The sequence below is a fragment of the Nestor notabilis genome, unplaced genomic scaffold (genome assembly GCF_000696875.1).
Source record: "Nestor notabilis isolate BGI_N333 unplaced genomic scaffold, ASM69687v1 scaffold4559, whole genome shotgun sequence".
In the NCBI taxonomy this organism is placed as follows: domain Eukaryota; kingdom Metazoa; phylum Chordata; class Aves; order Psittaciformes; family Psittacidae; genus Nestor; species Nestor notabilis.
In genome coordinates, this window is record NW_009943150.1 from 1 (window position 1) to 14,856 (window position 14,856).

The 14,856-nt window shown below is 40.1% G+C and overlaps 1 protein-coding gene across 1 annotated transcript; it reads left to right on the forward strand.

The window, feature by feature from the left end:
* The first annotated feature begins 594 nt into the window (after positions 1–594).
* Positions 595–10,744, forward strand: LOC104411367 (lipase member M-like). The gene is given in 11 exon segments (XM_010021763.1): positions 595–636; positions 638–708; positions 2,095–2,206; positions 3,386–3,503; positions 4,182–4,380; positions 5,089–5,198; positions 5,916–6,052; positions 6,622–6,768; positions 7,708–7,779; positions 9,296–9,367; positions 10,511–10,744. Coding segments are annotated over 11 exon segments (1,314 nt in total).
* Positions 10,745–14,856: the final 4,112 nt, after the last annotated feature.

Here is a 14,856-nt window from a genome sequence, read left to right on the forward strand (position 1 = left end):
CATGTCACCGACAAAGATGTTGAACAACACTCATAACTAGTCATATAGGAAATATCCATTTTATTCTATGGCCATTTTTGAGGTGAAATATGGATAAAGGAAAATCTCTGAAACCATTCCTGCAACCACGTGGAACTACAGAACAGCAATATAAGCATTAAAAGAATAAAAGTATGTGCCATAACATATATAGAAGTATCCAAGGATCAGAGTTCCTTCCATCCTTTCCACATAACTGGATAAGAAACTGGAATTGGCATGTTGTTAGTGAAAGAGGTTTATTGGCAATTTCGTTAGATATGATAAGGTGTATCTATGAACATATTTATTTTCAAAATTCCTGATCCTGCTCTGCCACTCCACAGAGGCTGGTATTCTCCTTAAAAATCCAGCAATCTGAGATAGTAAAAAGAGCCTTGTTATAGCTGTGGTGGCTAAGGAGATGAAAAGCACAAGGTGTGAGAATAAAAGGAGTCACCTCTGTCTGGTGCCACCCTAGGGAAAAGCTGAAGTGACAGCAGAACGAAAAAGGAGTGGGAAAGAAATAAATGCTTATTGTCAAGGTGCTGCATGACCATAGGGGAAAATCGGTGCATGACCATCATTTCACTGCCATCTTTACCCAGCACTGCTTTCAAACAGCCTAGAACTGTTTCTGTTCTTCTGTTGTCTCTGTTGCTCAGCTGAACACATGGTTTCTGACACAAGGTCGGTAAAGCTTTAATTCATCTCTGACCCAAAACTGATGAAGATTTTGTGGGAGCTGCAAAAGACGGTATTAAACCTGGGCTTAAAGAGTTGATTTATTATTTGAGAGCAAATATATTTCATTATGTTGTTTTTGCTTGTAACTCACATAGGTGACAGGATAGCTATTTCTTGAAAGACTCCTTTCAGCTAAAGGCAAGTAGCATGACTCACCTAGCGTGAATTTAGGTAATCCTGGGATAACTGGAGAGGCATGGGGAAATGGCAAATGTGGGAATACGATTGCAGTGGCTTTCAACCAAAAGAAGGGAGGCTAACTCTGTAAAAGAAAGGGGTTTTTTTAAAAAATGTCTGTTCTTTTTTCTACAAAAGGAGCTAAGTATTTTCGAGATACAGATTATATCAGTATGTAGTTTTAGGAAGATAGACTATAAGTTGTTGTTCCGTGGCAAGAAAAATATTAGGTATTCATATTATTTGAGAAAAAAGTTACAAAGTCTTCTTGATTGGGAAATAAATTTATTGGGAAAATAATAAATGCAATGGATTATTAGCTGATTCAACCTAACTTAGGGATCTATGACAGAGATTTAGACATGGCCTCTAGGGGTTTGCATGGTGCAGAGAGAATGATAATTCAAACACTCTGCATTTTGTTTGAGGTAAGGGTATGCAGGTGTTCACAGACTGTGGAGCTGCTATGTGTGCCTCTAAGCAGGCTAGTTTTCCTCTCAGTTTTTTATTCCTTATTTTCTGAACAAAACTGGACTTCCCTGCACTCAGTCTTTACATAGCATTACATTTATCAAAGCTTTCTTTTCCTTTCTTCATCCTCATCCTATGGAGTGGATAAATTTTGCCATTTAGCTTCCTAAGTTCTTCATTAAATGAAAAATATTTAAATCTGTTTATTTTCAATTGTCTTTGTTTTTTTCAGCCACCTACCAAACAATTTGGTTGTCTGCACTTCAAAAACTTTACCGTGACAATGATTGATTTAGTTACAAGTTGCCCAGTAACTCTAGTGTTCCCCAGAGTTAGCCAAGAATGTTTCCTAATTAATCTACAAAACAAATGCATGGCATGGTAATGCAAGTGACTTGTTTCTCAGAAGAATGAGTGAAATCCTTTTCTCTGAAACCTGTGCTCCTTGGATTCACTGATACTTTTGCCCTGATTGAAAACAACATTCTGATCCAAACCTTAGCAGATTATCCAGATTGCTGCCAAACTCCCTCATTTGTTCCATTTAATTAACAAGTGGGGAGTACAAGACTAGGTCATTCAGTATTAGGCAGCACTTCACTCATCAGAAAAGTAGAGAAACTGTCTGGATTACAAGTGCTGAGCAGGACTACTGACAGATGAATATACTGTTTTGTCCAGGAAGAAGATATGGCTCTTTGTTGCTGTGACATATTCGTTGCAGCAAATTACTTATTCAGAAGAACTCAGAAGAACTCAGAGAGCTGTGGATCCTGAAGCATTTATGAATATTGTAAGCTGCTTGGTAGAATGACCTAGGGATTGAAGGAGTGCATGTCTCACAGCAGAGGGGTTTCTAGGTATTAGAAATAACAAGGCGGATAAGCTGCCTTTATTTAACCCATCTTCTCTCATCACTGTATATATTGCTGCTTTCATCTCCTCTCCTCTCCTCTCCTCTCCTCTCCTCTCCTCTCCTCTCCTCTTTCTTCTGTCTGCGTGTGTAATAGCACATCATAAGTTTGATAAAAATTAAACCAAACACCTTTCCTCTAATGTCCAGAGTTAATTTCATTTTAAATATCAGTTACCAGTTTGCTATTGCTGGCACAATCCCCCTGTCTGAAAGAACGACCCTTTGGAATGTCAGCATTTCATCAGCAAAGAAGACTCTAAATAACTAGTGGCTTATGTTTTCTCATTTTTTGAATGACCAGCATAGCTCAGAAGCGGCCGGCTTTTCATAAGAGCACCTCTTGCCAAGCAAGCTTGTTTAGATCTTTAGTCACTTGTTAAAATCTTGGGGTTTCTGTGCTGCGTGGCAAATTACATTGGGTAATTCACTGAGTACAAGTTGTAAAAACCATTCCTCTTTTGTAACAAAACAGGTTGAGTGATACACATCAAAAGTGACACTTAATTTCAGAGCTTGGGCCTGGCTGTGCTAGTGTTTTCTCTCATGACTAGGCAAGTGGCTGGTCCTGTTTTTTCCATAATGTAGTCAGTTTTTCAGCGGTACTCACTGCGTATGTACCATTCATAAAAGGAGAGTTGTAAAGCCCTCTGGATTTCTCTGAAGGTAGTTTAAATAAACTGGTTTCACTTGCATGACAGCAGATCAGGAACATGCACCTGGGCAGCTCCTCATCTCAGCTAAGGGAATCATAAACTCTTTCTATGAGCTTATAGATGATTCTTATATCACCAGAACGCGAGGGCTTGTGATGATTGTACAGCAGTAGTGTAATACAGGGGGGTTTTAGCAGATTGTAAATGAATAGTTGAATCCTAGATATAATACAAAGAATTAAGGAAATTTGTAATTGCAGGCTTACAATATCCAATCTGATATGACTTTATTCAGATGCTTAATATATGTAGACTAAATCCCCAGCTGTTTCTGCTTTCTAACATTTCTTCATCGTGAATATCTATCTTATGCAAGTAAATGCATTTGTACCTTCTCTTCTAGAATGAGCTCATTACTTACAAGGGGTACCCCAGTGAGGAGTATGAAGTGACAACAGAAGATGGTTATACTATTACCCTTAACCGGATCCCTTATGGTACACAGAACCAGGGAAACCCAGGTACAATTCTTTAATATGAGACAAAACCAGCCTAGACAGGGCACGTTCTGGAAAGAGATACCTTATATTCATAAAATGTCTGGTAAAGCTTGTGTATGCAAGTGAAATTTTAGCAGAGAATTGTGGCAAGACCAACCTGATTTATGTCAAGCATTCCTATTTATAACAAAAATGCACTATAGATGAAGCATATACCCTCATAATTAGAGCTGATAAGTAAAAGGGGTTTTAAAAACTAGGGTAAAGGCCATAATCCTCCCAATCAGCCTGTTTTGTGAAAGCTGTTCCAGCTTTTCATTTTGCTTTGGTTTTGCTTACACCTGGTACATATCAGGGAATGATTCATATTTTGGGTAAAGGAAACCTCTGCAAACAATCCCACACCTTCATTCTTTATATCAATGTTAAGAATCTCAAGCTAATGCAGCTGAGCTATACAGTGACCAGAAGGTGCCGAACTAGTTTTCACTGGTGTCAGACAGATCTTTCCATAAATCCTTACAGAAGCTTAAAAGTTCTGTCTTTATAGAAAGCGATGTTTTGTTTTTATAGTTTTCTCCCTTTAAATTGGTGCAGGAACAAATCCAGTACTGACAGTAATATCCCTGAACTACCAGCAAAAGAAAAAGAAAAAAAAAAAAAAACCAAAACCTGTTTTGTTTCTGATTTATTTTTCAGCTATAAAACCTGCTGTGTTTCTCCAACATGGATTATTGGGAGACGCTAGCAACTGGGTCACAAACCTGCCCAACAACAGCTTGGGCTTCCTACTAGCTGATGCTGGTTTTGATGTGTGGATGGGAAATAGCAGAGGGAATCGCTGGTCCAGAAAACATCAAAACTATTCCATTGATCAAGATGAATTCTGGGCTTTCAGGTAGATGGAAGCATTGAAGAGCATCTCCATTGTCAATCTTTATTTAAGCTGGCTAAACAGGGGTTTATGTATGCTACCTTTTATAAAGCATTCTTTATGTTCAGTTTTGCTGAGGTGCACGTATACACATATGTGAACTTCAATAGTAACGGAGACTAATTACTGCTAGAAAAGGTTCTAGGGGCATAGCAGCAGAGCAACACAGAGGAACCTGCACAGGTCTTCTTCAAGCCATTCCTCAGTTCCAGAGGCAGTTTTGAAGACTATCTAGAGACACTAGTCTGTATATTACAATAACACAAAAAAAACAGAAGGAGAAAATGTAAATAATTTTTGCACTTACTTTAATGAGCTTTTAAAAATAGACCTTTTATTTAATGCCAAATTGTATAAAATGAGTGATTCCATGGAAGGAGCTCTGTAACTATATCACCACTTGTCCCTTTTGTATGGACACTTACAATTGAACCTGATGCTTCTTGAAGTTATAGTCCTTCATTTGATGTAAAGGGAGAAAATACCCCAGAAGATTTTGAGTAGTATCTTCTGTATCCAGTGCCAGAAAAACACAGAACCTAAAAGAGCGGAATGATCCACTGAACAGTTCATGCTGTTTCTGTGCTGGCAAGTCTGCCATAAAAATGTGAATTCAATTCAAAGTCTGATTTTTAATTTGTGCATAACTCTCTTTCGATCTGCTGCCTGCAGTTTTGATGAGATGGCAAAGTTTGATCTTCCAGCAGCAATAGATTTCATTGTGGAGAAAACAGGACAGGAAAAGTTGTACTATATTGGCTATTCGCAAGGTACTACCATCGGTAAGTTACACACCACAGACCAATGTTTCAGGAAAAGAGAGGTAAAATGTGAATTGAGATACTGTGGTATTGAATGTACCTGGGGTTTTCATTAACTCTTTGCAGGTGAGAAAAACACAGGATAAGCTGTTTTCAGCATATAGGCATTTTAAATTTATTATAAAGACAATAAAACATAATGGACCAAGTGCACCACTGCTCTATCAATTTACAGTTATACTGGAAATTATTGTGGGCCATACAAATTGTTTTATTCCAAGATGTAAGGGTGTGCCCAACAGCAGCTGGTCAGTTGACCAAAATAAACAAAACAGGAAGATGAAAGTACAGAAAGAGAAGTTGGCCAGTTTGGACAGGACAAACACACACAAAAGAAAATATGAATTTGGATGGAACGTAAGAAAAACTGCACCTCCCAGTACACATGAAATGCATGAATGTACATCAGAAGTGTGCATTTATGTTTAAATGGATTTGGAAAAAAGCTGCAAAAGCAAAATATAGACAGAAATTTCTCTCTGAAAAGGGAAATAAAACTACAATCTGGTAACACATGGAGAAGAGGGATTTTACAGAATTCTAGGCTGAACTGTAATCTCTGAACAACTAACAAGGTTGCTTGTAGGTTTGAAATTGCAGAATAGCATTTATAAATAATGAAAATAGTCTGATGTACAAATTATGATTTTCTTTAACTCACCTATTTTATTTTCTCAGCTTTCATTGCCTTTTCAACAATGCCAGAGCTGGCTCGGAAAATCAAACTCTATTTGGCGTTGGCACCTGTCGTTACTATTAAGTACGCTAGAAGCCCAGTGACAAAGCTTCTCTACCTTCCTGAAACATTGCTCAGGGTATGTGATATCTTGGTTTCAACTGTTTAACCATACTTGTTTGTTTAGCTCTTAAAATGGATAAACAGAAAGCATAGGGCTTTACGAAGTCTACTCATTTGCATGTGGGTAGGTTTACCTTATGTCTGAAATCTTTGGAAGTTCAGACTGGACATTAAGAAAAACCCTTTTTAACTAGGGCAATAGTGCAGCATTGGGATAGCTCACCCAGAGAGGTACAGAGATGCAGATCCTCAAAGGTTTCCAAGATTCCTGTAGACAAAGCCACGATCGATGTACAAGCTTAGAGCTAACCTACGAACTGGAGTTAACATTTAACATATCTCTTCATTAAAAGTGATGTAACCTAAATTGAGTAATGCCTGAGCAGGCTGATGAAATGGAAGAAAACCCCTCATCACCTAATTTCTTTCTTGTTTATGTGAACATCATCTGGTAAATGAAGAGAAAGCAAGTGAGAATCACTGAAAGTGCTGGAGAAGAGGAACAGGACACAAACACCTTTTAAAAACAACAGCACTATGTACAAGTGTACATTCTTAAATGAATGTTACCTTTGTATTTCACAGGGACTGCTTGGCAAAAGAGAATTCCTTCCTCAGACTGAGTGTCTGAGAAGGCTAATAGTGCCTGTGTGCAGCAACCCTGCTTTTGCCAGGCTTTGTAGAAGTGTCTTCTTCGGTCTGGGTGGCTGTAACCTGAGAAACATTGATGTGGTATGTATAACTCTTTTACAGCTCTACTGAGAATTCAAGCTTCTGCTCCCAAAACTTACCTTCTATGCTGTGATGTTAACCCTGGATTTGTATTAGTCAGCATCATATTGCAGGGAACAGTCCTCATTACCACACAGCAATATCTGTTGATTGCCCCATCACTGGCAGGGAACCACTGCCTCACTCCTCAGAAAAACACTTGACACCATTCCTACAATCAGCAGCTGCTCAAAGTCCCACAAAACTCTGCAGTCTGCCTTTTGCCAGACCTCACATAGGGCACTGTCTCTTGGTTCATGCTGTGGCTACTGGTCTCATCAGAGATTTTCAGTATGCTGGCACACCATGGAAAAAGAACAAAGCCTCTACATGCTTCATGTTTTCGGAAGCTCCAGAGAAAGGAGCACACCCCTTTGTCCTCTTCCTCCAAGTCTTGGACCATCAGGGATATGCTCAGAGGCACAGGATATCTGGGGATACCTGACAGAGTTGGCAGACACTAGGGACTGAGACATACTTGGACACCTTGTGCTATGTACAGCCGTAGGTCAGACCAGCTGGCATCAAACTTTTGCTCCAGCCTTTTCCAAAAATGCCTCCGAGCATGTTCTCTGAAGAAGGATCACATGGCAACTTGTTAAGAAACCCCTGCAGGACTAGGGTGTGTGTTATTTCAAGTACTCATGCAGTCCTCAGGCAATTGTCGTTCCTTTTGCTGTTCTGCCCAACAGCAATCCTCTCTCACACAGGCTGGAGATTGTTCTTTCAGTGTTCCTCCGAACAATATTGCCACGTTCGGAGTAACTCTGAGGGAGTCGATGACCATACTGCTCCAATTTCTGTTGGTTTTATTGCTACATGACTCTGCTGTGGCAGATGTTTTGATCTATGTCAGAATAGAAGAGAGGAAGAGAATACTCACTGAATATTTTTTTTCAGAACCGAATCAATGTGTATATTGCACAAACCACCGCTGGAACTTCTGTGCAGAACATAGTCCACTGGAGTCAGGTACTAACAAACTCCTGGAAATCAAATAGATACTCACCTCTGACTGAATGGTATAGAACGGGTATAAGCTGACATCCTGCTATGAATCCATTGCTAACTCTTTGGAAATACATGCAACTTGTGGTTTACAATTGAAATCTTAATTCACACCACTATTTTTCATTAATCCTTTGCCAGCATGATAGAAGTACTCTATGTGATACAGATACATTTGAAGCCAACAATGAAATGTGGTATTTCTGTAAAAACATGTACGCTGGCAGCTGTGTATGCAGATTTATATATCTTTCTTCCTACTGTGTATCCAGTACCTTTTATAAATTATGTCCACAGTTCTGTACAGATTACCTTAAGAAATTCATATGATTTCAACGGGGGGTCAAGAAATGAGCAAGACATGACCTGCTTTGTAAAATAGCAGATTTTACTCATAAAAGTCCCTGTATTTTCATTGCTTCCTTCTAAAGCTCTCAATGTCTGAACAGCAACAGTACTATAAATAGTAAACTCTTTATTTAGTACACTTGTTATATGCTTTACTTACAAGGTACTGTGACAGTACATCCTCAGCAGCAGTGCTGAGGAAAGATGCTTTTCAGGCTTTGGTTTCACACTTTCATGATTCATAAAGTCTGGGCTCAGTCACAGAAGCTGCTGCAATGCAGGACAGGTTTCCTGGCAGCACTGCAGGCTCTGGAGCAGAGCAGGAAGCAGCTGCAAGCACAGTGAGCTTACAGGGGTGTTAATGCACTTTTCAACACAGCACAGATAAGTTTGAGTAGCACCTGCACAGGCATTTACTCAAAATCAAACAATATTTTGGCTGTGAATTTACATAAAATTTTAGATTTAATTAAGTTGCTTTTGTGACCATCCTAGATCTGTAAAGAAAAAGGGTTACAAAGGCGTAATGGGGGGAGCTCTACAAATTGACTCAGGCTTAATTCAGCATCTAGCCACAGACTGGCAAGCACAAACATGCAGGACTAATACTCCTAAGCCTTCATTGTCGTTGCTGTAATTACTATTAAAGGAGTTAACAGACAGTTTACCTTCAATGTTAAGATGCCACTGATGGTGTCTCTTACAGTAATAATAACCCATGTTGCAGGCAAAGCCAACTAGTACAAGGCAAGAACTAGAAATGGTGACTTCTGTATTCAAACCAAAGAGGGAAGAGAAAACGTAAGAAGAAGCCCCTCACAGAGCTGAGTGATGGCAACATGACTGTCAGAAGAGGACATGGCAGCAGCAGTGAGGAACTAGAACGAATTGCCTGTGAAAGCATCCCTGGGCCTTTCTGGGCAGGAGCCATGATATTTTTGGTTGTAACAAAAACATTTGACTCCTTTTCACTGATTGATACTTTTAGTAATTATAATGTTGCCTTTTTCAGAGCTCTTAGAAGGACTTCTTTTGAGTCTTTAGATTGGAGTGAGAGGCTCAGCAGGGAAAGAACCTGCAAACTTCCTAGATGATGGCTTTGTAACTGCCCTTCTCTTATTCCTCCTCTTAGGAAGCCCTTTCGGGGAAGTTCCAAGCTTATGACTGGGGCAGTTCAAAGAAGAACATGGAAAAATACCAACAGGTATGTTTTGGTGAAATAGTATTATCGCATTTGACAACACAGAAGCACGCAGGAAGAGAGCAAGGATGTGGTAGGAGACACGTTTTCAGAATACATGTAGATGAAAGTATTACTACTTTCCAGTTTGGAATTCAACAGAGAAAGCATGCAAGCACTAATGGCAGCAATAAATTTAAAAAAAAAAAAAAAAAAAACCAAACACGGGGAGTTGGAGGGAGACAGAAACATTTAAATTAAATGATCTCTAAGAATAAAAGGAAGTAAGGGCAGGAAAGATAGAAAATTAATTTGAAAAAAGAAAAGTACATCTAGTTGATAAGTCCAAAGAGACATCTTGCCTACTAGCATGACTGAGGCAGTTGCCAATGTGTAAGAGCTCAGAAGAACAATATTAGGAAGAGGGCAACTGGAGAGCTAATAGCTACCCTAGATTCTGGAAGCCAGAGGCATAAGGACTTTGTCCTCAATTCAAGACTCTAGTCCCATCCTTGACCCTCCTACCCTTAAGGTCTCCACAACAGCTTATTACTATGAGTTACATGTTTTAATAATGGCTTGCCTGAAATGCAGCTTCCTTTGGTTTGTCTTGAATTTGCTTGCCCCTGGATGCCTTCTAAGTTTTGTGTTAGGAGAAGTAAGGGGGTAATTACTTCCTGTGCTCTTTTTTTATACCATCTGTGATTGTATAATGCTGTCACCTGTACCTGCTCTGGCCTCTATTTTCCAAACCCAGGAGTCCTAAGCTACTTGCTCTTTCACCCTACAGAAACCACTTCATACTCCTTTTCATCCTTGTCTCATGTTGTGTTTTCTAACTAGACCACATAAGTTTTCTGGGGCTATTGTTTATAAAGGCACCCTGACATTTTCTGTCTTGTTGCATTTTCCTGCTGTGTGAATTCCTAGCTTAGAGGGCAAAGACCAACAGTAGCCCTTTGTCAACTAAGGAGGTATTTTTCCTTTGGCTGTGCTGTCAGCTGGGCCATCCCTGCAAGCAGACAGAAAGGGCAAGCAAGGGCACTTCTTCCTATTTAGTTTAGGCACCTCTACTTTGAACACTGGCAAAAGAAAGCCCCAAATGCATGTTTAAAATTTGCTATGCTTTCCTAGACATCCATTCCTGTACTGCTTCATGTTTTTCAGGCTACTCCTCCTCTCTACAATGTAGAAGAGATGACTGTACCAACAGCAGTATGGACTGGGGGACAAGACTTGCTTGCAGATCCCAAGGATGCAGCCATTTTACTGTCTCAAATTAAAAGGCTCATCTACCACAAGAGAATTCCTGGATGGGCACACCTGGATTTCATCTGGGGATTGGATGCACCCTTGCGTGCGTACAATGAAATTATTGATCTGATGCAAAAGAATCCTTAGCCCACAACCAGTAGCCATACCTGATTCATTCACAGATCCTTGCTTTCACTCGGTAAAAACAAAACCTTCTTTGCATCAGATGTTTTCTGTTGGAGTCAGAGAAAGGGTTCCTCCTGCTGCTAATTTCCCACTACATGTGACTGCCATGCATGTTGCATCCTGTTGATGCACTTCATATATTCTGGCAACCTTGTGGATCTGTAATCACTTTTTAATTGGTACATCCTTGTTCTGCAGTAACTGTAGTTTGCTAATAGAAGGCACGGATTTTTTGCAGCCTGCTTTCTTCTTTAAATCCTAACAGTAGTGAAAGCACTGACTTTCTCTGGATATGGTCAGTGATCACAAGGTGTTTTCCATTCTTTGTATTATTTCTCAATTTATGGAGCTGGCAGTTATTGCAAGGCATAGTGTAAGGCAAGACTAATTCTAGCAGTTATGGTATTGATTAATTTTATTATTAGATGAGATAATGAACAGAAAGTAAAAACTTGAGTTCACACAAAAAACTCACTCCTGACAAGAAGGTGGTTTGTCTTCTTTTGAAACAGGGCTGCTCACTTTTTTCATGAGAAAGAGCAAGGGACACAGGGAGGGTAGACCCAGCAGAAAACAGTAGTCAGTCTCGTGGTTCAAACATGCACTTAGAAGATGGGAAACTTGGATTCAATCTCTGTCCTCTCCCCCAACATAGAGAAATCTTGGCAAACTTGATCTTCACTGGCAAGTTTCAGGATTTGCGCACATGGACTCTCCAGGGTGGGAGAAAGGTGTTGATTTCATCTTAGCAATGACAACACTTCAATGGGACACTTCAGTTCAAAGTTACATCTGAACCCAGCAGGAACCTCACATCTCTTGCCGTTTCACATGGACGCTACTGGCTGCCAAATAGCTGAGCTGTTCTAACCCTTATCATGGCTCTGAGAAACCTCTTTGGGCTTTAAACACTAAAATGAAAAGTACCCAGACACAGCTAGAAGGGATCCATTATCTCCAACCCATGGGTAATTAGAGCCCTTTGCCCATTAGTGTGAAGGGCTGCTTTGAAAACAGTGCTGAAGAAACTGTCATCCTATTTAATTTCTTGGGGAACTCTGGCTCTACCAATCTTGTTTCAAATAGGTACTTACTGCACAAAGACACTGACTTGAAGGATAGCCTCCATGGTTATTGTCCATGGACATGACAGGGTCACTGTCCCTCCACAAAGAAATGCCATTAGCTTCACTATGAAAAGAAACACAGTGCGTTTAGGGGTTTCCTTTCAGAGTGACACCATCATTCTCCATTTGAATCAAATGTTAACATGGACCTAATCTGGGATGTTAACCAGGGCAGGTACAGCTGTTACACTAAGACAGTTCACTGGTGATAGTCTATAACCAAAGGGTCAATGTCTCACTCTGTGAAATGGTTCATCAGCTGAACAAATGAACCATCCCTGGTACCACTTCTGTTCCTTTCCCTTCCAAGACAAACAACAGGCCTGTTTCATTTCCAAGCCCATTTCTGAAGCCTGTCCCATTGCCTTGTCCTCCATGAATGAAAGTAGAGCTTGAACCAAACAAAACAGCTCCCCTCAAGACAAGAACATTCCTTACATCCAATACAAATTCCTGGGGACAAATACCCTCTAGAAAGTCAGCCCTTCAACTAACTCACTGCTTGCAGAAGAAACACGTGAGGACTTGAGACCTACTTTGTGAGATTTCAGTACTTACAATGGGAAATGAAATAGCAATATACATGAAAGAAGCCAGAGCAACCCCTAAATTCACCTAAAAAAGAGATTTCAGCCTTTCAGCTATTTTTCAACCTGGGGCACCATAGAGGAGGCAGGGTGTTGAATTTTCTGGAAAATCAGTAAGAATCGGGTTGGGCAAGCAGCTTTGTTAAAATCACGGGGGCTGTTAATCCCACCTGGGAACATAAGGAGGGACTAGACATCATGTTGCAGAAGCCCTCCAAAGTGATTAACTTACAGTTTGACACTTAGAGACATCAAAGCAGCTGAGTTACAACGCTTTTCACTGAGAAATTACCAAGCTACCTTTTTACCATCACAAAAAATGTTGTCTACTTTGTATGTAAAGCAGAAGTGTTACTGTGGCTTTACTGATATCCTGCTCTTATTTCACCCCTTTCCTTTCCCCACCACCCAATGGCATCATATTATTTGCAATGTTGTTCCCAAGAACACAGCTCCTTCATCTGGTGTTCTTCTAAATGCTCATCAGTCCATAATGAGACACAAGATCTTCTGAAGATAATTATGAGTTAATTGGCTAAAAAGGCTGGCCCTCACATAGGAGGATCCTACTTTCTTTGTAATTGCCTAAGGACACAGAAGGTGTCCTTCTGCCCATGGTCATTAAGCCAGTTTCAGTGAGGACTGAGCCCCCAGGCTGTCTACAAGTAATTTGGCAGCTAGGCAAAGATCTCCAAAGATACTATCTTTTCAGAGTTGATGAAAATGGCTTGGGAGAAGTAAGAACCCTTGTTTGTACCCTCACTGGGAGAAAGGTTATATGATGTTTTCAAGCCTCCTTTGGCACCAGTGTGCCATGTCAGCTACAAAAGCCATGTCAACTCTGAGCAACTAATGTAGAATAAGATGGGTTTCATTAGTTATGCTCCTCACTGAAGAACAGGAGAGTCTCTAATGTTAAAGTTAACATAAAGCAAATGAAAAGCAATAGCAGAGACAGTGTTCTTGAAAGTGTATGTTGAGAGGAGCTGGGCATTTCCTCCTCTTCGTCCTTAAAAGATTACATATGGAGTAGCCCCTCATCTGGATGACAGTACAGGGCAAGGTCTGCTACAGCCTCAGGGAACTGGAATACCCAGGTACAAGCTAAACATCCTAATTACTGATTTGTAAGTACTTCTTAAACTCTCCTGCTCCACGGCACATTTTGGGTTTGTGAATTTAACCAGATCTTTTTCATCTCAAAGATTTCCCCATGTCTGAAACATTGCCAAATCAACACTTAAACACGCTCTACAATACATGCTGCCAACTCATGACACTGACAGCTGCTACACTGAAGTGCTTATTGTGTTCTGGCTTCCTTTTATCGGCGCAGGTTTCTGCCAGTGAATCAGTCTGCTAGTGGAGACAGACTAAGAACTGAGGCAGAGGACACAAGCAAGGCAGTCAAACCAGAGGTAAGTTGCTTATACATATGTCTTCATATGTCTTTTTCTCTGTTGCCTATCTCCATAAAGACATTCAGTCTTGGTTTTGTGCAGTTGCTTGTAAGAATAGACAGCTTTTTGCTCTCTGATCTGTGTGCCTATTGGTATACACAGAAGTGCTTGTTGGCTCACATTAGAAGACAAAGAAGTTTAATCTGCACAAAAGGAACAACAAGAATAACTATTTCATTTCCCTCCACTTGTTTTCTTCAGACTGAGAACAAGGGAATGAAAGTCGCAGAATTGCAACAGTGTGTGTAAACTGGACCTCCTGCTATTGCAGCGTAATGCACATGCATGTTTTGTTAGTGACTAAGGCAAGGCAGCACGTTCTCATATACATTTATTCACAGTTGCTTCTCTGGTTGGTGCGTGTGTGCCTTACTGCTTACATGAAATAAATTTAGACTGCTTAAAGAACAAAGATATTCGGATGAATTTCTGAAGGGTTTGTGTCTTAGTTTCATTAAATCTTAAAAGTACCTAAAGAACTTTCAAGGGCATTTCTCTCTCTGACCTTTTTAACTTCTAAGTGTTTGTTTATGACAGTTTACCATGCCCATTCATCTCACTAGATGAAAAGTTGCTCATGTCTCCTAACTGTCTTTATTCCTGAAGCTTAGCAAGCAGTGGTCTGCCAAGATTGATATTACTTAGCCCACTGTATCTGGTTTAAAAGGCAAATACCTGGAAGTCCGTGAGCCGTGCCAGCTAAGCCAAGCAATGTTAAAGGGCACTGAGAAAAGTTTGCCTTAACAAGAGGAATAATTTTGCCTCTGTGTTGCCTTAACTAGTTTTGAAAGTGATTTGAAAACAAGCTGAGACATTAGCAGAACTTTTTCTTCCCAAACAAGAATTCCTGTGCAGGGAGAGGGAAGCGTATTTTACTGCCATTAGAATGGAGTAAAACA